This window comes from Oryx dammah, unplaced genomic scaffold (assembly GCF_014754425.2).
Source record: "Oryx dammah isolate SB20612 unplaced genomic scaffold, SCBI_Odam_1.1 HiC_scaffold_9, whole genome shotgun sequence".
NCBI lineage: Eukaryota > Metazoa > Chordata > Mammalia > Artiodactyla > Bovidae > Oryx > Oryx dammah.
In genome coordinates this window covers 2100983-2125497 of record NW_024070193.1, presented here as the reverse complement: position 1 = coordinate 2125497, position 24515 = coordinate 2100983, and the positions used below count along the sequence as shown (strand labels likewise).

The 24515-nt window shown below is 58.8% G+C and overlaps 1 protein-coding gene across 1 annotated transcript in view; it reads left to right on the top strand.

Annotated features, from left to right (window-relative positions):
* NUP210 (nucleoporin 210) overlaps positions 1 to 24515 on the top strand; it is an 89682-nt gene that overhangs the window by 24315 nt on the left and 40852 nt on the right. Inside the window, exons 7-18 of the mRNA XM_040247263.1 lie at positions 653 to 803; positions 3310 to 3442; positions 8649 to 8807; positions 9362 to 9430; positions 10360 to 10466; positions 11380 to 11520; positions 12340 to 12477; positions 13425 to 13580; positions 15215 to 15413; positions 18862 to 19007; positions 21555 to 21776; positions 22270 to 22443. Of these exons, the coding sequence (XP_040103197.1) occupies positions 653 to 803; positions 3310 to 3442; positions 8649 to 8807; positions 9362 to 9430; positions 10360 to 10466; positions 11380 to 11520; positions 12340 to 12477; positions 13425 to 13580; positions 15215 to 15413; positions 18862 to 19007; positions 21555 to 21776; positions 22270 to 22443 (1795 nt within the window). The remainder of the gene's footprint in view (positions 1 to 652; positions 804 to 3309; positions 3443 to 8648; positions 8808 to 9361; positions 9431 to 10359; positions 10467 to 11379; positions 11521 to 12339; positions 12478 to 13424; positions 13581 to 15214; positions 15414 to 18861; positions 19008 to 21554; positions 21777 to 22269; positions 22444 to 24515) is intronic.

Sequence of the window (24515 nt, the reverse complement as noted above, 5' to 3'; positions counted from 1 at the left end):
CACTTGAGGGGCATCGCTGAACCGTTTCCCAGATGCAGGAGCTGGCCAGAGAGAGGAGAGGGGGACTGGTGGGGAGCCCTGGCTGGGCCTCTGGTCCTGGGGCTCACTCTTCACGTCTGTGAGACCAAAGCTTTTCATAAAGTTGACTGAGTGAGTGAAAGTTGCTCAGTTGTGTCCAACTCTTTGCAACCCCATGGACCGTAGGCTGCCAGGCTCCTCTGTCCATGGGGTTTTCCAGGCAAGAATACTGGAGTGGGGTTGCCATGCCCTCCTCCAGGGGATCCTCCCAACCCAGGGATCAAATGCACGTCTCCAGCATTTCGGACAGACTCTTTACCACGTGAGCCTCCAGGGGATCCCTCAGCCAAGTGGGCAGTCCTCAAACTTCAGCGCTGCCTTTGACCACAGTCACAGCTGGATGTTTATAAAATGCAGGTTCCAGGTGCAGACCAAGGGCCGGGCGGGGGACTGAGAGCCCGGGTGTTTCGGGGACGCTGGAAGTTCTGAGGCAGGGCGTTCTGGGGACGGTTTTCTAGGCGACACCCACTGGGTCATTTCTGTGGCGCCTGGCAGCACGCGGAGGAGCCACCTAGGGGAATGTGTGAGGTTCCTGGTTCCACATGTCAGGGCTGAGCACATGCTCCTTTTCCAGCATCCTGACATTCCTGGAGTCCACCTACATCCCCCCCTCGTACATCTCAGAGATGGAGAAGGCGGCCAAGCAGGGCGACACCATCCTAGTGTCCGGGCTGAAGACCGGCAGCTCCAAGCTCAAGGCGCGCATCCAGGAGGCTGTGTACAAGGTTGGCGCGGGCGGCCCTGGGCTCCGGGGCGGCATCTGGATGCACGGGCCCCTGGCGTGTTTACTAGCAGAGAGGAGATGCCGTGTGGGGACCAGGGTCTGCTGTGAGCCGTGCTTGGGAACAGGTGGCCAGGGAGCCAGCGCCGGCATCGTTGCACCCCCAAGGCGGTCCCTCCATTTCACCCTGTGCCTCAGCCTTGAGCCCCAGCCGCTGGCTGCTTTCCGGAAAGATCAGCTTTCGGGGTGCGCCGCCTCCTGCTGTGTGCTGGGGCCGGTAGCTGGTTAAGAGCTTTCTCGGCTGTTTCTGGTCCCGTGGAAACTGAGAGCCCGTGTCTGGGCACCAGAGCCGGGCGTAGAGACGTGTCGTCCGGCAGCAGCTGCCAAAGTCAGGGCCCCGGAGATGGGTGCTCGCCCCTTCTGTAAGTCAGCTGGGCTTGACTGAGGCTGGGGTGTGGCGGTGCCGCCCTGGCCGCCCCCAGAGCTCTCTGGGGCCCCCTCTGGGCAGGCCGACCGGCCTCTTTCGCAGGAAGGCTGGGCGTGTCGGTCTGCTGTCTGTGCATGCCCTGGGCTGGGGTCCTGCCAGGAACCGTCTCTCCAATTGTAACAGTCCTGTGGGGCCCGGGAGCTCAGCACCCCCACCTCAGCCCCCAGCATGCGGTGACCTGACGTGTTTCCTGGGTGGTAGCTACAGCCAGGTGGAGATATGAGAACTGGGGCACCGGGGAGGGGGCGTCTGAGCTCGGGGCATGGCCGAGCAAGGGTCCACTGGCGGGAACGAGTCCAGTGGGAGATGAGTCTCTGTCACATCACGTCTGAGCATCTTCTTTCTTCTTCTTTCCTTCCTTCCTTTCTGATATTTTGGTCCCACCACACGGCTCAGGATCTTAGTTCCCTAACCAGGGATTGAACCCATGCCCTCGACAGCCGAAGTGCTGAGTCCTAACCCAGTGGACCACCAGGGAATTCCCCGAGCACTTCCCACGGGCTGTGCCTGCTCTGGGCCCCGGGCAGCAGGCTTTTGCACAGCCGGGTCCTTCAGGGATGCCTGCCAGGCCCCGCAGCCCCTCTGGTCTTTTTTTCCATAACTGCACGTATTGGTTTTTGGCTGTGCTGGGTCTCGCTGCTGTGCGGGCTTTCCTCTAGTTGCAGAGATTGGGGGCTGCTGTCTGCTCGCAGTGCACAGGCTTCTCACTGAGGTGGCGTCTCTCTCTGCAGAGCACGGGCGGTAGGGGTGTGGGCATCAGGAGCTGCCGCTCCCCGGCTCTAGAGCACAGGCTCAGCCGCTGTGGTGCCCGGGCTTGGCTGCTCCGTGGTGTGTGGGGTAGTCCCGGATCAGGGATCAAACCTGTGTCTCCTGCAGACTCTGCCAGATTCCTTACCACTGAGCCACCAGGGAAGCCCCCGACTCAGGTCTTTAAGACCAGACGTTTTGGGGGCTCAGCTCTCAGGCGCTGGTCTTAAAAGGTGGGGAGCCTGATGTGAGATCCGAACCCTTCCCTCCTCAGGGAGAGGCGCCGGGTTTGGGTTCCCTGTGAGGGGTGATGTTTATGATGAGACCGTCCTGGGATCCTAGTCGCTTTGATGTGGTTTCCCTGCTGTTTGTCCCGTGTGAAGAGGTTGCTTTGCCAGTTTTTAGGGATTTTTTAAGAGGAAATTGTTCATATGTAGTTGTAGACAGAGTGTGTCCATGGGAGGGGGTGAGTGCAGGGTCTTCCTACGTTATCACCGGGAATGGGAACCTTAAGGTTAACTTAAGGTTAAGTGAGGATGCGTGTAACATGTCAGAGCTTGTTCAGTAGAAAACCCAAAGAGATCTACAGACGGATGCGGAACTGGCCTGCGTCCAGGGATGCGCACTGCTTGTCCTCCGGGGAACACGTCTGCCTTTCTATGGACAGGGATCCCTTGCTTTGCCCCCCATTTTCCCAACTTGCGGGGTGACGAGCAGCTCCAAGACAGTGGAAGGCGCAGGCCCCAGAGAGCCTGATCACCCAGGGGCGCCCCGGACCCCATGCAGGAGGTCTGCCCCCGATTTCAGAGTCTGTCATGGTGCTTCCTGAGGGAGTCTGGGTGGGGACGAGAGGCGGGCTGGCGGGGTGGCCTGAACAGTGGGCGCTTGTCAGAGCGCAGCTGTTCCTCCTCAGGTTTGCGAGCAGGCTCCCCACCTCCCTGGCCTCTGGGGCTCTTGCATGGAGCCCCTGGCGCCTCTGTCTCCAAAGCCATCACTCCTGGCTCCTCGTTCTTCCCTGTACTTCTTACATTTAAAGCTGAGCTGCAGGCTACACGCTGTAAAGTGCTGTGCTCGGGGTACTTTGGTAATGACCTCTGAACGCCCGCCCCCTCTGCCACAGGGCCCCCTGGGGGTAGGGGCGTCCCAAGGTGTTGCCTTGGTTTCTCAGCCTCGCCTGCCTTCAGTGAACAGGCTGAAGAGCTCTAGAGGTTCTGTCTCTTGCCCACACCAACCCCCACTCGGGCTCACCTCCCCTTCTCTCTCTCCCTCACACTAGAACGTCCACCCCGCGGAGGTCAGGCTGCTGATCTTGGAGAACATCCTTCTGAACCCGGCTTACGACGTCTACCTCTTGGTGGGGACATCCATCCGCTACAGCGTGCAGAAGATCAGGCAAGGGAAGATCACAGGTGGGTCCCCCGCTCCGCGCCGCGCTCAGGCAGCCTTTTTATCGCAGTGAAATAGGCATGACGTGGAACTTGCCGTTTTAGCTATTTTTTAAGTGTGCATTTTAGTGACATTGATTACATCTGTCGATAGATTGTTGTACAGCCATCGCCACCGTCATCTCCAGAACTTCCTCGTCTTCCCAAACTGAAGCTCTGAGCCCGTTAGGCACTAACTCCCTAGCCCCCTTCTCCAGCCCCTGACAAGCCCGCTTGTACTTTCCGTTTCTGTGAATCCGACTGCTGTTGGGACCTCATGTAAGTGGAATCGTGTAGAGTCTGTCCTTTTGTGGCCGGCTTATTTCACTGAGCAGAGCATCCTCAAGGCCTGTCTGGATTGTACCAGGCGTCACGATGTCCCTCCTCAAGGCTGAGTACTAGTCTACTGTCTGTATAGACCACATTTTGGACGTTCATCCTTTGATGGACACGGCTTCTTCTGCTTCTTGGCTATTGTAAATAGTGCCTCTGTGAGCAGAGGTGAACAAACATCTTGAGATCCTGCTTGCGGTCTTTGGGGGTTTATATCCCTTTGTTTGAAGAATGTCAGGAGCCACGAGCTTCCGCCGGACTGGGTTTTGTTCCCGGCCTGGCGCTGACTCCTGGGTGGCCTGGACGAGGCACTGCCCCACTTTAGGGCTCAGCGTCTCTGCTGGAGCCCTCAGGGCCTTTCTGCCTGTGTCGAGGGCACGATGGATGAATTATTGTGGATTTGTTCCGGAAGCTCTAAAGCGCTGTGTACGTGTGATGCATTCTTGGTGGTGAGTGTTCTTAATGCATCACCAAGCCTGCTAAGAATTATCATCATCATCATTTTGTTTAGTTTACACACGTTTCATGGTCAGAGCCCAGGGCGTCCAGGCTCGTGGGTACGAGAGTGTCCCATTCAAGGCCTGCGGGCTCCGAGGCGTGTCTGGGCAGGCACCTCCCCCAGTTGCTGGCTTCCTGTCTGTGAGGCAGGGCAGCAGTTAAGAAGTGTGTAGCTGCTCCAACGTCGGAGCAGCCTGGGCCTGTTCCGCCGCTGGGTCTGCAGATCAGGGCGGTGGGTCTGGTCCGTCATTATCATGTGGCAGGCGCTGCAGGCCTGGGGAGGCCTTGGGGTCTCTCCCACTCAGGGTGCCCTGCTGAAGGGCAGGAGATTGGGGGTCCTGAGCAGCCCCGAGCGCTGGGCGCTCAGCGTCTGGCTCTTCTGTGTGTGTCAATGTGGAGGTGAGGTGTGTACAAAGCTGGGTGGGGTCCTGGCCCGAGGCTGGCGTGCCCTCCAGATTTAGGACCTGGGTGTGGCCTTCTGAGACTCTTGAAGGGGAGATGGCTCAGGGGCGGAGTTCTCGGGATCCTGCCCCTAAGTGCTCAGGGGGAACACGGTGGGAACAGGTTGAAATGCCAGAGGGCACCTTGGGGGGGCTCCTGACAATACCGCCTCCCCCTGCGCACTGTCGAGAAGCACCGTGTGACCGGATGGAGGCGGTCTGGAGACGTCTGGCCGTGGTGAGCGTTTCCTCGGCGTTGTGCTTGTCACGTTATGACCCAACAACACTGTGACGGGGGTTTCAATACTACCCTGTTTCACGGAGGAAACCGAGGCACAGACCCCCGATAGTCACAGAGCTGTCAGTCCTTTGCCTATAATACCACGCCTGCAGGATTGGGGCATCCCGGCCCTGGGGGAGCATGGGAGTGGCTCTCTGTCCTCCCAGGGCAGGGCGGGTGGCCTCTTTGCAGGGGTGGATGAGGGTGGAGAGGTGTGCCCCCACCAGGGAGGTTGGGGGAGATTTAATAAAGCGGACTTCACAGCTTACCCTTCAGTGTCTGATGGACAGCACATCCCAAGACACCCAGAGGACTTTTGGGCTTGGTCAGTGACTTCCAGTAGAAAGCAAAGAATGGAACCCAGGAAAGTTAGCCCCGGAGAGGAAGTAGTTAAGCTGCCTTCCTTGCATCTGTAGGGTAATGAGATGGAAAATGCCTCTAAAAATAAACGGACCTGCATGACTGATGGCACCAGGCGCCGGGGCTGGCGTGCCTTCCAGACAGATGCTAGGGGACGGACGGGGAGGAGCCAGCACCGACCCACTGTGAACAAGACATCTGGGTGGAAACACACTGTCCATTTTTTTTTTCTTGGATAGCTTGTTTTTAATTGACATAGAATTCACATTGCTGTCATTTTTAATGGGCTGCCAGACAGGAAAGTCAGGGGGACGGCATCGTGACAGGGGACCTGGATTTTGGCGAGCCCCAGTCTTGTATGACATCCCGCAGAAGGCTCAGAGAATGACGCCCAGAGGGCAGTTACCCCAAATCCGTTCTTCGCATTTTCTCTCAGTCCTTCTTCCTTCCAAATGCAACGTTCCTCCTTTTCTTTCCTATTTTCATCTCCTGACGTCTGCCTGCCTTCCGTTAAGTGACGGTGTAAGCGAAGGTGTTAGTTGCTCAGTCACATCCGACTCTTTGCGACCCCACGCAGCGTGTGCTGTGTCCCTGGGGCTCTCCCGGTGAGAATCCTGGAGTGGATGGCTATTCCCTTCTCCGCTGAGTGGTGGCGTGCTTTCTCACGAGCCTGTTTGTTTATGGAGCCCCTGCTCTGTCTGTGGGCACTGTTGGGGGGACCGCAGCAGTCGGGGGGTGGCCCAGGGCTCACCCACCTGGGTCTCCAGTGACGACCTGCAGTGGGGCAGGTGAAGGGGGCGAGGGGCCCGGAAGAGGGGTGTCTGTGAGGCCCTGCTTGGTCCTCAGTCCATGATGTTGGAGTCACAGGCCCGCCTGGCGCAGTAACCAGTTGTGAGAACAAGACGTGGGGAGGACGTGCTGGCTGAGGAACAGGGTGTCTAAGGAGACCTCGGTGACAGGGCTGCTGGAAATTCCTGGGGTAAATCAGGCTGAGGTTGAAAGATGGATGGGTGTGGAGCAGGGGTTCCTGAGTCCAAGATGCAGCTATTAAAGGACCCAGTGCACCCTGAGCCTCAGCTGCCCAAAGCGAGTGTACGCTGGGCTGCCTGCAGGGCTGGGCTCAGAGGCAGGGCTGTGTGCTTTTCCTCGTCCTGGGCTCGGACCCACCTCCCCAGGAGCTCCGTGGTCATCCCTGCAGCCTACACTGGGTGGGGTTGGGTGTTCCGGCGATCAGAAGCACGTCTGGAGGATCAGCCAGGATCGAGGCGGGTCAGAGCCCGGCTGCCCTCCTGGCCACGGAAAGGCACCTTTGGGGCTGGCCTTATGCTCTCGGCAGTGGTAGCTGGGCTGGGCTGGGGCCCAGGAACAACCTCCTCGGCCTGTGGACAGACAGGCACCTTTCACGTCCACAGAGCCTTCCCTGCTCAGGACCTCTGATAAGCAGCAAGGTCCTGTGATACACCAGGCAAGCCCCTCATGTTCGTTGTCTTAGGGCTTTGTAAATAGGGTTACATCTTGTGCAAGATCCTTCCAGAGTCAGTTTATGTATTTCCCAAAAAGGGCCTTTTTCGTTTGGAGAACCTTAAACAAGGGAGGAAACGAGTGTTTCTGAAGTAGCACCAAGCGCTGTTGCTCGGTGCGCGGCGTTGCCTTATTCTTTTGTTACCATGTTTCCTCGATGCGGGGCTTCCCTGGCGGCTCAGCGGTAAAGAATCTGCCTGCTGATGCAGGGGACATGGGTTTGAGCCCTGGATCGGGAAGATCCCCTGAAGGAGGAAATGACACCCCACTCCAGTATTCTTGCCTGGGAAAGCCCATGGGTAGAGGAGCCTGGCGGGCTATAGTCTATGGGGTCGCAGAAGAGTCGGACACGACTGAGCGACCGAACAACGGCGGCGGTCCTCCACGCCCCGCAGCCGTGGTCTGATCCCTGGGTGCGTCGTTTGCAAGCGTCTCGGCCTGCGCTGGGCCTGTGGACCGGAAGTGGGCCGTGTGGACCGGAAGTGGGCCGCGTGGACCGGAAGGGCTTCTCTGTAGGCGTGTCAGAATCCCCTGCTGGGCCTGTGCCGGTCCCTCCCCTGCCGTCTCCTCCCTGCTCCCTGAGTTTGGTTCAGCGGGCCTGGGATGGGACCCATTATTTGCAGCTTCCCAGGTGATACTAATGGTCCAGGGAACACCCTTTTAGAACGCTCTGCTCCAGGGCAAATTCCTGGGGACGTATTGGAACACACAACCGGAACCCCGGGGCTGGAGATGGGCATGTTGCCCACCCCCCGTTTCAGAATTCCTGGGAGTTCTGAAGGATGTTCTGGATGAAACGCCTCTCGAATCCTTGTCCTGGGCACCTCCCGGGGCAGCCCCCGCCTGGGACGCGGTGGTGAGCAGGGAGGCTGACTGTGGTCCCTCTCTGGAGGGCTGGAGCGGGGCCTCACACACGGGCTCGGTGAGTGGGCTGTCTGATAGGAAGTCCTACAGACGGCGGAGAGGGCGTGTCCACGTGGTCCTGCTCCCTGGGGCCTGCGTCCCAGGTCTGCTGCCCGCCGCTGAGGGGCCCCTAGCAAGCTTCCGGTCTTGATTTCTGCAGGCCCCCCAGTGCTCACGTGAGGGTTTCAGGGGCATCGTGGGATAAACAGGATGAGGTGCACAGGAGGGTCAGGCCCCGAGGTCATGGGTTTGTAGAACCCGTTATTTCCCAGGGAAATTGTTTTCCATCCTGACCCAGATTGGGTGAGTTCTCTTCCACAGTGTGACAAAGAGAAGAACGCCAATGGATGGTCAGGACAGCAAGAGAGAGGATTCTTTACAAATATCTCTTGAAACCCAGTGGGGCACCACAGACCAGCATCTCTTTGCAGACCCCTGGAAGATGGGCAGGTCCAGTGACTCCTGCCCTGGGCCCCTCAGTGCAAAAGCAGCATCACTTACTTCTGTGACAAGCAGAAAAAGCTCTGATGTTGGTATCCTGCCAGACGCTGGCAGTTTGAGTCAGACGCTGTGCTTAATTAAAAAAAAAAAAAAAAAGCTGCTCATGGCATCCACAGAAAACTGATTGCCTCTGAAAATTCATGGAGAGTGTCAGCTTTGTCCACAGGCATGGAGGATACTATTAAAATTGAAAGTGCTGAAAAAAATTAGGCAAAAAAAGAAAATCAAGCAGCTGTACTGACTGCAGGGTCCAAGGATTGCCGTGGTGGGGGTGGGGGGAGTGACATTGACTTTTAACGTTTCGTGTCTTGCCGCTCTCTGCCCGCCTTGCTCACCCCTGTTTCTGGGTGGCCAGAACTCTCAATGCCCTCTGATCAGTACGAGCTACAGCTTCTGAACAACGTCTGGGACCCGCAGGGAGCCCCAGGCCAGCCTGTGGCGGTCTTGGCCCAGGATACGTCGACGGTCACCGCCGTGCAGCTGGGGCAGAGTAGCCTGGTCCTCGGCCACAAGAGTATCCTTTTCCTGGATGGCGCGTCCACACCTGTGTGTCCTGCACACACGTGCTGTTTGGAAGTCAAGTCTCTTTCCCCCCTGGAACCTTGGCGAGGCTAAAAATAGCCCTGTTTTCCCTCAAGGTCTGAAAATCAAAAAGGACCAAAATAGCACCGTGTCTGAGCAGAATGGCTCAACTCCGTGCAGGACTCCTTGGAGAGGCTCCAAGGTGGGAGCGGTGGCTGGGGCTGAGCCCCCCTCCCCGCCTCTGGAACTTTCTCTGGTCTCATCCTAGGGGCCTGGCCTAGGCCGTTCCCACACCGGCATGTGGGCTGTCACGTGTCCAGGACTGGTTCACGTGGCCCAGGCGGTCTCCAGGGTCCCTGTAGAGGCCCCTTTGAGTGGAGGAAGTGCCCTGTGGCTGCCGATCCTGGAAAAGACCTGTGTTCTGCAGGCCTCGGGCAGGGGCCCTTCCGTCCTTGCTTCTGCCTGTGTGATGTTGACGATGAGGGGGCCACAGGAGGCAAACCGAAGCCTGCCGGCCTGTTCACTGCTCCTTAATTCACAGTCCAGGCATCCGCATGCAGGGAGCTTCCCGGTTACCCAACAGCACAATCTACGTGGTGGAGCCTGGGTACCTAGGTGAGTGTGCGCGTCCTGGGTTGTCTGGGATTACAGGAGGTAAAGAGTCAGATGAAAGCAACAGCTCCCCAGAAAATGGCCTCGCTTTGGCCAGATCTGCTGGCTGGGAGACCTGGGACGTCAGCTCGCACCCTGACCCCCAGTCCTTCCTCCATCTGTGTACAGGACAAGCGGAGGGAGGGTGGGCCAAATTCCAGCAGGTAGCCAGCTCTTCAGGGAGAGAAGCAGGACAGAGTAGAGCGGGGAGGGCTCTGTCTCCTGGCTTTATACCTGGGCTCTGCACAGACCGCACCATGGCTGCAGACACTGGTGAGATGTCTTGGAGGGAAAGAGGGGAAGGCTGGAGGCCTAGAGAGGAGGGGAGGAATTCCCAGCCACAAAGGGCCCAGAGGAGCGTAGTCAGGGCCGGCTGCCCAGGGGCAGTGCTCAGAGTGTAGACCTACAGTGGATTCAGGGTACAGACCTACTGTGCACCCAGAGTGTGGATCTGCTGTGGATTCAGTGTGCAGACTCACTGTGCACTCAGAGTGCAGACTGTGTAGATTCAGAGTGCAGACCTACTGTGTATTCAGAGTACACTCACTGTGAAATCAGAGTGCAGACCTACTGTGCACTCAGGGTGCAGACCTACTGTGCACCCAGAGTGCAGACTCACTGTGGGTCAGAGCTGGGCCCACCGTGGATAAGGTCAAGTTTGAATGGGCCCTGGAGCCACCAGGAGTGAATGTTCAGGTTTGGTCCAGGGGCATCTGAGGTCCACTCGGGTTCTGAGGGCTCAGGGCTGCTGTGGGCGTTAGATCTGCCATTCACGGGCGCTGGTCCCTCCCCGGGAGGCGTGCAGCGGAGCGGCTGTGGCCACTCTTTGCCCTCTTCCTGAGCCGCAGGCCCCTGTGACCCCAGCGCTAAGACTGCACCTACCTCTTCCGCAGGGTTCACGGTCCACCCTGGTGGCAGGTGGGTGCTCGAGACTGGCCGTCTGTACGAAGTCACCGTCGAAGTGCTTGACAAGTCCGGCAACAGGGTGTACCTGTCGGATGTGAGTGCCCTTTCGGCCTGGTTGGGGGTGTAGGGGTGCTTCTCCTGGAGCAGGTGCCTGAAGAGCCGCCTCAAATCACAGGGCCCCCTAGCAGGCGGGCTGAGTTGGGGGGCTTCTTGTGGTGCTGCTGGATCCCTGGGAAACCCTGTCATGGGGAACCTCGAGCATCTCGGGGCCCCGTGAGCCCGAGCCTGCACCCTAAGGCCTCACTCCCATCAGGGTTGGAGCAGGGAGAGGAGGCCGCAGGCAGCAGGGTCACAGAGGCGGTGATGGTGGTGGGGGTGGCGTCTAGCATCTGCCCTCCTGCTCTCTCCTTGTTAGCCCAGGGACCTCACCACTGAGAATCCATCCTTCCCGGCCCTACAACGGCTCAGGGCCAGAAATGCCTGTGAACTGTCCAGAGGCCCCTTGACTGAGGCCAAGCCCAGTAGCTTCCTGGTTCTGGAAAGAGATCACACAAACGGGCAGACGGAGAGGCGTCTTGGCCGGTTTGTTCCTTTGTGAGCAATTCCCAGGATCCTGAGAATGTCCAGACCTTCCTCGTGGGCCCTGAGGTTTCCCTTCGGCCTCTTGGCAGAAGCCACTGCCTTCCTTGTGTTTCTAGACTCGCTCCATCACCGTCTTGGGGGGAAGTTAGCTCTAAGGGATTCCATTGTTGTTCTTTGTATTTGGTGCTTTCCTTGTTGGGACCACGGGGTTTGAGAGCCAAATGTGACTTCGCGCTCCTGAGCACGAGCTCATCGGGTCACGCAAGGAGGGGCTGAGGCTCGGGGCTCAGAGCTCAGTCCTGGGCTTTGTGCGGCTCATCAGTCTGGCCCGACTGCTCTTTGGGGGCCACATGGCTTCTTTCCTGCGTCCTGACTTCCCTGAGTTGTCCCGGAATCTCCTCTCACAGTCCTGTGTTGCTTTCCAGAACATCCGCATCGAAACTGTGCTCCCTGCGGAGTTCTTTGAGGTGCTGGCTTCTTCCCAGAATGGGTCGTACCATCATGTCAGGGCGACAAAGAGGGGCCAGACGGTCATCGAGGCGGCCCTCACCTCTGTGGTGGACCAGGCAAGTTGGCACCTCCCTGGGCCACCCCTGGGCCCTCTGCAGGCAGAAATGTCAACCCAGGGTGGACATGAGCTGGAGGAGTCGGGGCCCCAGGAGTTCAGTGCCGTCACGGGTGCCATGGGGGTCCTTCCTCCTCTAGGCTCCCAGTGGCATCAGGCGTGGGGGTTTTGGCTTTTGCCTGTCCCCTGTCCTCTGTCCCTGTCGTGGACCAGAGCCCCCTTCCTCTGCCCCTTGCTGGCTCCTGAGAAAGCAAGCCCTCACCCCTGGGACTGGATTTAGAAACCCTTGTTGGGGTCCGTGTGTCCAGCTGTGCACTGACTGGGACCCATGAGTGTTTCTTTGGCTGTTTTTGGCCCTTCAGAGTTTTAAAATTCCCCCCACCCCGGTTTTGAAAGGCCAGTTGGTTTCGGTGGGAGCAGATTCTACTGATTGGAAGCGTGGTGTAGGGATTCTCATCTCCCCAGTACACCTCTCCTGGGCCTAGTGGAGGCCTCTGTGGCCTGGGCACCAGGCAGAGATTCCTACCGAAGCAGCCAGGTCTCCTTTGGGGGCTCTGGGAGAGTGGCTTTCATGTCCCATGCCTCGGTTTCCCCATCTGTAAAGGGGGGTAACCACGACCATGCCGGCAGGAGTGCCGTGAGGATGCAGCCAAGCAGTGCTGACTCGAGTGGCTGTTGCAGAGCCACCGAAAGCCGTCTCCATGGAGACAAAGAAGGCCGCAGGGCGCCCGGCGTCTCTCTTCCCTCTCCCCCACAGTCTGTGGGGAGGGGCGGGGGTCTGGTTGTCACGCTGGTGTGTGGCTCCCTCGCCCCCTTGCAGGATGGAGGGGTCCACACACTGCGGGTGCCTGTGTGGAACCGGCAGGAGGTGGAAATCCACAGCCCCATCACCCTTCATCCGAGCATCTTGACGTTTCCATGGCAACCAAAGGCAGGCGCCTATCAGTACACGATAAAGGTAACTAGGAGACCCCATCTGGGTGACTTTCTTTGGGTGTTTCCATGTGTTGGGGCTTTAACTCCATTCTGTTTCTGTTAAATTACCTTCTGTTGGTTGAAAGAATTTGAAATCAAAGTCTTTATGTTTTCTGTATCTTCCAAGGCTTTCTATCACAGCAGGGTATTTTGGTAATTAGGAAAAAACCTTGAAAAATAGGAAAGAAAACACGATGAAGAAAGTCCTGAATGTGGATTTAACTTTCACGTGTGGTTTCTATTTTTCATAAAAATAATTGCTTTCTGGAAGCAGTGTAAATATCTTTAGAGAAAACCTTGGAGCTGGTGGGGAGACGTCTGAACTCCGTCGCACGTCTGGTGCTCTTGGTCTCTGAAGTTCGCGTGTTGCCCAAGCGTCAGTGACAGGGCCCAGGGCCCTCTGGGGCTGGGGTTCGTGGGGGCCGCCCTCCGTCCACGCCGCTGTCTCCCGGCAGTGAGGACAGGTGTCCTGCGTGTGCTCTGGGACCCGCTGTCCCTTCCCTCAGCTGAGTCACCTTCCTGGCCCCTCTAGGGTTCGGGGGTGGTGGCCCCTGACGCGGAGGCTGCTGGGCTGTCCTTGACTTCACGGCAGATGACTGGAGCGGGCAGGGTCTATGCAGGAGGGGAGGGACATCACGACCCTGTGGCTGGGGTCTCCCCACTGCAGCCTGAGCTCGGGAGGTGCCCCTGGGTCCTCTCTCAGGGGCGTGTGCACACACACGTGTGTCAGTCAGAGATCCGCGGAATATGAGGACCAGAAAGAGACAGGGCAGGGAGAATGAGGGGTGGGGGTGGTGCCAGCCGGACAGTGGCTGATGCCTGTGTCTCCATGTGGTGACGCGACGCCAACGCGTATGAGTGAAGTGTGAGAGGGAGAGGGGCAGAGGGGCAGGGCAGGTGGGCTGACCCGATGATGCCTTCCCTCCCCAGGCCCACGGTGGCAGCGGGAACTTCAGCTGGTCCTCCTCAAGCTCTGTGGTGGCCACAGTCACTGCCAAGGGCGTGATGACCACAGGCAGTGACACGGGGGTCAGTGTGATCCAGGCACATGACGTGCAGAACCCGCTGCATTCCAGCGAGATGAAGGTGAGGCCTGGGTCGGGGCGGTCGCAGGGCAGCTCGGGGAGATCCGAGCCGCTGTCTTAACCAGCCTGAGGCTTAATTCAGAAACACCCTTTAGTCATCAGTCTTGACCTTGGCTGGGATTCTGGTGAGGGGGGTCAGGGGTCAGGTCCAGCCTGGCTCCTGAGCTCATGGACAGACCCAGGAGACAGCCATCCCTTCCCACACAGGACAGGGGTGGGACCACCGGGATCCCAGAGGGAGGTCAGAGGATTCAGAAACACGAGATACTCAAAGGAGGAATTCTAGAAGACCCTCCAACCCGAAAGCTAGGACTCTGGGTCAGAAAGGCCGCTGGGTGCTGGCTTGTAAATTCATAGGGAGAGGAAGCCCCCAGACCCCGAGAGACTGGCCTGCTCCTTTCCTCTGATTCCTGTTCAGATCCAAGTCAGGAGTCCCCCCGACAGGGACCCTATACCTGGCATCCATCCCAAGTGACATCCCAAGCGACAGCTGAAGGTGGGAGTGGCCCCCTGGACAGCCCCGCCTGGTGGCCTCCTGACCGCCTGGCCCTGACCTCAGCCGCTTTTACCACTCCATTCAGGGCCAGAACGGAAGCTCCCTACATAGCGTGTCCAGCCCCAACCTTCTACACTGTTTGGGACACTAACGCACAGGTCCTCCTCGTCTTTTTATTTCGATCCACACGCACCTACCTGAAGATCCAAGTCACTCTCGCGTGCTGAGTCATTTCTGACATGTCCGACTCTGTGCGACCCCATGGGCTGCAGCCCGCCAGACTCCTCTGTCCGTGAGAACACTGCATACTGCCGTGGGTTGCCAGGCCTTCCTCCGGGGATCTCCCCGACCCAGGGGTCAAACCTGAGGCTCTTGTGTCCCCTGCACGGGCAGGTGGGTTCTTCACCACCAGCGCCTCCTGGGAAGCCCTAACTCTCATGTAAGGAGGGTTGTAGCCGAGACAGCTTAGCTGTAGCATTGCTTCCACGTGTTTGGATGATCTGTGGCCGCGGGCTGATTCATCTCGGTGACTGTGCCCCGCCCACCCCCGCGGAGCCCAGAGCCCGCTCGCAGCTCCGCCGTGTGTGGTGGTCGGAGCCTGGCTTCTGGGGCTGCCTGCCTGGCCCAGACTCACCCCGCTGCAGCCAGGCGGGCTCTCAACCCCCACAGCAGGTTCCCTATTGGGCAGAGGCACTGGTGACCTTGTTGACAAGGAGGCTGGGAGGATGGGGTGAGCTCATCCAGCTCTTGCAATGGAGCTTGGCCTGTGGGCAGTTTTGTTCAGTGTTGACGCCGGTGACGCCTCTCACCCTGTGCTCCCCTCTTCTTCACCTCCCTCCAACGTGCTGAGCTGTACATGCCTCAGGGCCTCTGCACAGACCCTCTCTTCAGCCAGACTGGGTCTGGCTGTCTCTGACACGCTCCCAGGTCAAGCTCATACGTCACCTTCCCAGGGAAGCCTTCTCTGCCTCTCTGCCCTGAACATCTCTCTGCCCCCTACACAAAGCGTCGTGTCCACCAAGCTCAGGCTTCTCACCAGCGGGTCCTGAGTGCCCACACGCAGGAATCAGGAAAGCTGAGCAGCGGCTCTTCCTCCTCTGTGTAGCCAGCTGACCACACCCCCCAACCCTGTCCTGCAGGTGTATGTGATCGAGCCCAGTGGCATGGAGTTCGCCCCGTGCCCAGTGGAGGCCCTTGTGGGCCAGAGCCTGGAGCTGCCCCTCAGGATCCACGGCCTCATGCCAGGCGGCGCCAACGACATGGTCACCCTGAGCGACTGTTCCCACTTCGACTTGGTGGTGGAGGTGGAGAACCAGGGCGTGTTCCAGCCGCTCTCAGGTAACAAATGCAGCGCTATGAGTGGCCGCCGACTGGCGGGGTCACTGCCGATGACCTGGGTTCTCAGCGTGGGTTGCCCAGATTCCTAAATCGGGAACTGAGCCAGCAGAGGGGTTGAGAAATGGCGTTTGTCGCCTGTCCACTCCCAGCTATGGTCTGCCCTGCACCTTTCTGCTGTGCGGCCTGCGTGTCACTCGGCTTTCTGAGCCTCAGTCTCCACGTCTCTAAAATGGGCGTCATCCTAAGGAGACTCGCGTGTCGTGGTGCCTGTCGCAGTACCTGGAATGTGGCAGCTGCCTGGAATACGCTGTCCATAGCGGTTCTGATGAGTGACAGAATCGCAACACCTTGGTGATGCCACGCTCTGCCCCTCCAGGGCCGCTGGAGCCAGGCCCCCCACAGGGCTGGGTGGTGAAATGGGTGGTGATGGTGGTGGCACTCAGTCCTAGTGTCAGCCCTGCCGGGTGAGGTGCGTGCACTTGGCGTGCATGACCTCACCAGACTCAGAGCCTCTGTGGGAGGAGGGGCTGCAGTCAGGCCACGTCTTGGACAGAGACCGAGCCGTGTCACGGCCCAGGGTCCCCTGAGGGCCCAAAGCCAGGTCATCAGGGTGGAATGCAAGGCTGGGTGTGTCAGCACTCACCCAGAGCCTTAGTGCCCGGGAAACGGGGCCTCCCGGGGGAGTCGGCCCCCGGAGCCCCCGAGGGTTGCAGGTGATGCTAACCAAGGACTGACAGTGAGAACACCCCGGGCAGGGTGAGAGAGCTGGGGAGCAGCGTTCATGGGCACGCCTGTGGGCCGCGTGCACACACAGGGGTCTGAGGTTGCGGAACCTGCCAAACCCTGCGTCGCTGGGGCTTTGGGGTACGTGGACATCAGAGTGGCCAGAACTGGGGCCACCTCTGGTTTCTGAGCAGAGGAGTGACCACGGGGTCCTGGCAGGGTTTAGGAAGCTTGACAGTCAGAGGTGTTTGTAGGCTTGCCTGTGGGGCCACCGTGGTTGTGGTCATCCACGGAGCTGTTTGAAGGCGAAGCTGCTCCCAGGAACATCCCGGGACCTCACCGTGTTCACATACTTCCCCGTAGCTGCGGTTGCATCTTCTCAGACTGTCCGGGGAAACCAGGCCTTGTGGGTCCTGTGCCTTCAGAGAAGCCACTGTTTAGTGGGGAGGCAGACACCAGCACGGCCTCTTCCCAGGTGGTTCAGCGGCACAGGATCTAGTTGCCAAAGCAGGAGACTCAGGAGGCCTGGGTTTCATCCCTGAGTCGGGAAGACCCCCTGGAGGGGGAAATGGCAGCCCACTCCAGCGTTCTTGCCTGGAGAACCCTGTGGACAGAGGAGCCTGGCGGGCTATAGTCCATGGGGTCACAAACAGCTGGACGACTGAGCGGCTGAACACCAACGACAAAACATCAGCACAGAAGAAAGAGGCCCATCCTCCCGCTGGCAGGAGAGGGGCCCACTGCCCCGTCCCGCCCCACCCGTCCTGGAGGGGCATGCACGGGCTGCAGCCGCGAGCTCCGGGGTCTGAGGAGAAAGGACAGGTTGGGGTCCCTGGTCCTGGTCCCAGCGCTGCCTTTGTCAGAACCGCCGATGGGCTCTACTCCAGCTCTGTGCACCTCCCCGTGTGTACACCCGCCTCAGGGGAAAAAGGAACCCAAAGAAGTACTGACCTGCAGTTACTGCGTGCGTGCGGAGCGCTCAGGAGGAAGCGCCCCGATGCTCGAGGCTCACTTCCAGATGCACGAGTGTGGGACGGACGGCTGGGTGGGCAGACAGGCACCCCGAGGAGCAGAGACGAATGTTCACTGTGGCATCTAAGGGGCAGGGTGTGCAGCTTCACCGTGTCATTCTTTCTAAGTGTTTGGGGAAAAAACTGTAAAATACCACCAGAATGGCTTTTTTTCAAACAGGTGGGAAATACCGCGGATTGGCGGGGATGTCACGCAGCCACTGGTGGCAGCGTGAGTCAACACAGCCATTTGCGGAAGGACGGTTGGCGAAGGTGATGGAGCTGAGCATAGACACTCCCAGGCAGTAAGGACCAGAGAAGAAATCCCACTCTCTGTGGCATGCCAATGGAAATGCTGAAACGCATCCCCAGAGAAATGCCGTGCATGCTCACGGCAGCGCAGGGCACCCTCGTGGTCCCACATGGCCGACGGCACATTAGAAGGGTTAAACGCAGCAGCAGGTGGGATGTTCTCCTGAAATGCAGTGTCTCAGCAGTCTAACATTAACATGAGACACCACGTTAGCAAAATAGAGGAAGAAAACCTTGTTGCTATCTCAACGGAGGCAGAGAGATCAGTGGACACATCTCAAAACCTTTTTCTGATAAAATCAGCCTACAAACTGGAAATAGAAGGAAACTCTGCGAACTTAATAAAAGCCCTATATGAACACCCATAACTGATATCGTACTCCCTGGTAAATGACTGAAAACCTTTACCCTGAGGTCTGGAAGAGGAGGCCACCTGCTGTCACCGCGTCAGTGCAATAGCGGAAGTCCTAGCCAAGCTATTAGGCAAGAAAAGCAAGTGAAACACACCCAAACTGGAAAGGAACATGTAAGCTGATCCGTTTGCAAATGAGCCAGTCTTAATATGTGAAAACCGTAAAGATTCCACCAAAAAAGCCTCTCAGGAGTGAAATGAATGTGGAGAAATAGTATTCGTGTGGAATCCGAAAGATCCAGCATAGCCAACGCGATGCTGAAACAGAACAAGCTGGGAGGCCTCATTCTTCCCATTTTCAGGACCTATTTCAGGTGATTGTTGATCAGTCGCTGAGTCATGTCCGGCCCTTTGTGACCCCGTGGACAGTAGCCCGCCAGGCTCCTTTTTCTATGGGATTTCCCAGGCAAGAACCCTGGAGTGGGTTGTCATTTCCTTCTCTAGGGGATCTTCCTGACCCAGGGATCAAACCCACATCTCCTGCTGGGCAGGTGGATTCTTTACCACTGAGCCCCCTGGGAAAGTCCTTATTATAGTAATTGAATCAGAGTGGCGGTTGCACAGACTTAGAGACTGGTGAAATAGAACCGAGAGCCCCCAAAATACTCTGATGCCGCCAGTACTGAGCAGGAGAGTGCCAGTTACAAGGACTTCTGCCGGCAGTTCCCTTTGTTTGAGTTCCAAGGCCAGCAGGATTCGGCTCTGCTCTTAGAAGTGGTTAGGTTTTCCTCTGGCGAGGGGCACGGGGAGGTGCAGGTCCTGCTGGTCCCTGATCCCAGTCCTAGAAACAGGGCGTGTTCCGTCTGCAGGGGAAAATGGTGAGCTGTATGCTTAGGACACGCGTATGCTTTTTGGTATGAGAATTATACTTGAAAATGGTAAGTTGAAAGAATTGGATTCGTACCCAGCCCAGCGTGAAAGAGGGCGTCAGCCCATCGGGTCTCCCCTGACAGAGGCGCGTGCTCACTCACCTCTGCTGCTCCCATCGCAGGCAGGCTGCGGCCGGGGCCTGACCACTGCAGCGGCGTCACGGTGAGGGCGGAGGCCCAGGGCTACACGGCGCTGCTCGTCAGCTACAGGCACGGCCACGTGCAGCTGAGCGCTCGCATCACCATCGCCGCCTACCTGCCCCTCAAGGTAAGCCCCAGGCCCCGCCTCCTCTCCTCCCTGGTGCGAATTACCCATCCGCTCTGGCAAATGTGTGTTAAATCGGAGCAGCTGCAGAGGTGCTTCTCAGTCAGGATTCAGGAGCCTGCAGCAGAACAGGGCCTGCCTGAGGGCGGACGGTGAGCGCTGACATCCTTGTGGATGAAGTGATCCCACAGGGATCCAGACGGAGGGGCCCCTGGCCCACTCTGGAGTCATCCCGCAGGGTCTCCACAGGCCCCCGCGGTGGGGACAGTGGCCCTGGGGATGGTATGGATTCTGGGGCCTCGGGGCTCTGAGTCCAGTCTGGATGTGTCCCTCACTGGACGGACGGCAGGTGAACGTCAGCGTCTGGGTCCCCTGTGCCCACGCGAGCAGAAGGCGTGAAGCGTGTTCCCGCTCAGAGCACGCTGCCTTTGCTGGGACACTGACTCCCGAGTCTGAATCCAGGTCCCCCAGCAACTCAGCGACTTTGGTTTAATTTATCAGGGCCTCAGTTTCCTTGCCTGTAAAATGGGGTTAATACAGCACCTGCCTTACAGGGTTGTAGCGAGGAGGAGGATCTGAGCAAAACCAGATGGGCTGAGCGCCATGCCCGGGAGGGGGCAAATGCTCAGTAGGGTTAGTAGTTAACGTGTGGGCGAGAAGGGCCCAGCCCTTCCTCTGACGTGGGGTCGTGCAGCCTCACACAGAGACCCGAGCAGGGTGGGTCTGCGCCTCTGGGCCTGTCGGTTTGGGGTGTGTTTCCCTCTCCCCCTGGCCCACCAGAAGCAAGCTCAGGGACATTAGAAACCGTCGTCTCTGAACCCCTAGCCCTGGGCACAGTGTCTGATGCAGGGCAGACAACGGCGCAGGGTTGTTCTGGATTTCTTGTGAAGACGTAATCGACAGATAATGCCGTGTGGTCTCATTAGTGCAGCACAGTGGCTAGAAGCTTGTCTGTGCTGTGGAACGACCACCATAACGAGTGCACCTGGCGCCCATTACCACACACAGTCATGCGGGTTTTTTGCCTCCTGCTCTTGTCCTCAGAAGGTGCCATCCTCTATATCCTGTCCTGCACCTTGCTCCTTTACGTGAAAAACAAAGAAGGTGACCTGCAGATCTTTTCACCTACACACGGGAAGGGCTTTGCTATTTGGTCATGAAGATAGCACCGTGCTGACGGGTGTTTGGGCTGTCCTCATGCTTTCCCGTCTTAAAAAATAACCCTGCAGTGTGTAGTTCTGAGCCTGCAGTTGGTGTATTCACGGAGCCCTATCTTCCGAGTCCACCCCTAGAAGGAATACTGCTCGGACAGGGGATAAATAGGCCTGAGATTTTAGCAGACACTGTGATTTTAGTAGACATTGCTGACTTTCCCCCTGTTGGGGTTGTGCCATTTTCCTCTTCCCCAGCAGGATATGAGAACGTATTTCTCAATAATACTGTATTTGAAAGTTGCTGAGAGAGTAGATCTTAAAAGTTCTTCTCCTCACAAGAAAAAAAGCATTAGTAACTTTGTGTGGTGACAGCTGTTGACTAGACGTACCGTGGTGATCACTGAGGATCTGTGCGAACATCGAATCCCTATCCTGTACTGACGAAGCTCACATAACGTTATATGTCGATCATATCTGAAGAAAACAGCTTCCTTTTATGAGAGAGTGTGTGTTTAGGACTTCCCTGTGGGGGGAAGGCTCTGTGCTCCCAATGCAGGACATCGATCCCCGGGTCCGATCCCTGGTCGGGGAGCTACATCCCATGTGCCGCCGCTGGAGACCGCACGCGCTGCAGCCAAGACCTGGCGCAGCCAGAGGACAAATAAGTGAGATGCGTGTGTCGCTACAGACTCATCGGCAGTGTGTGTGCTCGGACTTTTGATTTTTGCTGATGAGATGGCAGAGAAATAGTATCCAGTGTAGCTGTGATTTGCTCTTCTTAAAATATTTTACTTTTCTCTACATGGTGTTTCATTTCTCATGTGGTTGAGATCACTCTACAGATACGAGGGGAAACAGACACGCCCTTCCTTTAATGGAGCCCGTAGGCCAGGAAGGGAGACAGACACCCAACCAGATCTTTCCTGGCAGGACGGGGAGCATCGCGTAGGGCAAGGACCAGAGAGTGAGCCCCCTGCCTGCAGGCCTGCTCCTCCCGGGGACACGCCAGCCCCGCGCCCGCAGGCCCGCTCCTCCTGGGGACATGCCAGCCCCCCGCCCGGCAGGCCTCTCCTCCGGGGACACGCCAGCCCCCCTTGCCTGCAGCCCTGCTTCTCCCGGGGACACGCCAGCCCCCCACCCGCAGGCCTGCTCCTCCCGGGGACACGCCAGTCCCCCGCCTGGCAGACCCGCTCCTCCCGGGGAACACGCCAGCCCCCCGCCCGGCAGGCCCGCTTCTCCCGGGGAACACGCCAGCCCCCCGCCCGGGAGGCCCGCCCCCCCGGGGACACGCCAGGCCCCCGCCCGGCAGGCCTGCTCCCCCCGGGGACACGCCAGCCCCCTGCCCGGCAGGCCTGCTCCTCCGGGGACACGCCGACTCTGCGGCTTTCTCCCACAGGCTGTGGACCCCTCCTCTGTCGCCTTGGTGACGCTCGGCTCCTCGAAGGAGATGCTCTTTGTGGGTGGTCCCAGACCCTGGGTCCTGGAGCCTTCCAAGTTCTTCCGCAATGTCACCTCAGAGGACGCGGACAGCATCAGTCTGGCTCTCTTTGGGCCCCCTGCCTCCCGGAATTATCAGCAACACTGGATCCTCGTGACTTGCCAGGTCTTGGGTGAACAGGTGAGAAGGCAGCCACCCCAAGGCCTGCCTTGGCCAGAGGAGGGGTGGAAAGTCATGTCCCCGAGTACCCTGCTATGCCTCACATCCTCATTTTGTCTAATCCTCAAGATAGTCCTGAGACGCAGCTGCGGCGGTTGTACCCATTCCACAGGCAGGCAGACTGAGGATCAGGGCGGGGGGGGGTGACTGAGTGAACACCAGGTGGGCCGAGCAGGGGGCGGGACCCTGATACGTGCTGGCCAGTCCTGAGAAGCTGCATGGCCTCCCCAGACCCTCCTCTTGGAGCAGGCCCAGTTCTGTTCTGTTTGTAGGGGGCTCCAGGGCCCCCGCCAGAAGGTCCTTCCGTCTCCTATCCACATATCCTTGGACTGTTGTAAGCCCTTGGGATGGGTTATCACCGCCACCCCCATTCTGCAGAACAGCAGCGTGAGTCCAGGGTTCCCAGTGGAGTGGGGACTCAGCCTGGGTGTGCGATGCGTCTTCTGCCCGCCAGGTCATCGCCCTCACGGTGGGGAACAAGCCCAGTGTCACCAACCCCTTCCCGGCACTGGAGCCCGCCGTGGTGAAGTTCGTGTGCGCGCCGCCCTCCCGGCTCACGCTGACGCCCGTCTACGCCAGCCCCCAGCTGGACCTGTCCTGCCCACTTCTGCAGCAGAACAAGCAGGTGGTGAGTGGCCTCCGAGGGCCGGCCGACGGCCGGTGCTGCCCCTCCCTCGTCGGCACGCCCGTCCCGCCCGGCGGCGCTTGTCTGGGGGTGCCGTGGGGTGCCCGGGACCTGTGCTGTGGCAGTGTCCGGAGAAAGGGAACCTCCAACCCCAGGCTCGGCCTCCGCTCTCATCCCCTGTGGCAAGAGCGATGTATGTAAGTCCGGGCTCTGGGAAGACCCGGCCCACTGGGTCCACTGTGAGGCCGGAGCTGGGGGGCGCTCAGGGCGGCAGGCCCAGCCCCGATCTCACTCGCGTGCGTCCGCCTCCTTTGAGTGGCATGGGGTGACAGCGGCCTCCAGGGTTACTAAGGGCGTAAGGGAAGCTGCACACACGTAGGCGCTCAGGGTGGCTTAGGCGTCTCACCTCGCTCCTTGCTTCCATCCTGCTGCGGCTTCCTGTGTGCCCAGAGCGAGAGCTAGACTCACACCCCTGCCTCCTGAGGCCCGCAGGCCCCGGGACCGCCCGTCACCCTCCCCGCCCCCCCTCCGTCCCCTGTCGGACCAGGGGCGGCCCCGTGGTCTGGCTGGCTGTTCCCTGACTGGGATGGTCTCCTTCTGAACGCCCAGGCCCGCTCCTGCCTCCCTCAGCTCTCCGCTCACACGTTACCTTCTGGGAGGGCCTTACTCAGCCTTCAGTTCAGTTCAGTTCAGTCGCTCAGTCGTGTCCGACTCTGCGACCCCACGAATCGCAGCACGCGACCCTGTCTGATATGTGTCCCCCGGCTTCCCTGGTGGCTCAGTGGTAAAGAATCTACCTGCCTGCGGGGCAGGAGCTGCACATTCGATCCCCGGGTCGGGAAGATCCCCTGGAGAAGGAGATGGCAGCCCACTCCAGTGTTCTTGCCTGGAGAATCCCATGGACGGAGGAGCCTGGCGGGCTGCCGTCCATGGGGTCGCAATTCCTGAGCATCTCACCAGCGGTAGTAAAGGGCGTCCCCAGCGTTTCCTCCTCTGCTTTGCTCCTCCTCCCCCACCCCTGCCCCCAAGCACCTGACAGCCTAAGGCTGTAGAATTTGCCGGAAGGCAGACCTCACAGAGAGCCGGGGTTTGGTTCTAGACCCGCCAATACGGCTTGAATGTTGTCATAAAATGAGTCACATGAACTTCTTGGTTCTCCGGTGCGTTTAAAAGTTATGTTTATATTATCCTGGAGTCTGTGAAGTGTGCAGTAGTGTTACGGCTAAGGAAAACCACGTACAGACCTTAATTTTAAACTACTTTATTGCTAAACAACGCTGAGCACCAACCGAGCCTTCAGAAGTGAGTTGTGATAGTAATTTCAAAGGCCCCTGATCACAGATGCCCTAACAGATATAGACAGTAATGATGAAAAAGCCTGAAGCACTGGGAGAATTTCCACAACGTGACCCGGAGATGCAAAGTGAACAAACGCTGCAGGAGAACTGGCCCTGACATGCTTGCTCTACGCAGGGCGGCCCCTGACCGCCAAGCCACTGACCTGTGAAAACACAGATTCCGCGAGGCTCGGCGCGTCCGAGCTGTGTCTGTGCTCATCTCCCTCTCTGTGGTTCTAGAGCGGGGCCTGGCTCGGGCTGGGAGGCGGGGGACGGTGGAGCGGTGTTGGCCGGGGACCCCCCACCCCTCTAGGCTCGTGTTCCTGCCACCCCTCTGCTCTTACTCTGCAGACTCACGTGCCTAGGGACTCCGAACCCAGGCGTGGTGGACAGGGCTGGGAGGGGTCAGGCGTGCAGAGCGGGTGCCCCTCCAAAGCCCCCTCACTCTGGCTCACGCCCCCCCAGGCTTGCCAGACCGTCTCAGTTTCAGAGAATAAGATAATCAGGTCCCTGTGCGTCCGTCCTGTCCGTAAGAACTGGCTCTTCGCCAAGAGGGCTGCGTCTGGCCGTCGGTCAGCAGTGACCTCCAGGTCAGCCCAGGGTTGCCTCTTGGTTGAAAGATGGCAACGGGCAGCAAGCACGGCTCTGTGTGGGCTTTCGCGTGTCGCAGGTCTCGCTTGAATCTGCCCTGAGATGCGGCCTCCCTGGGCCTGCAGAGTCCGCAGCCAGGCAGACAGG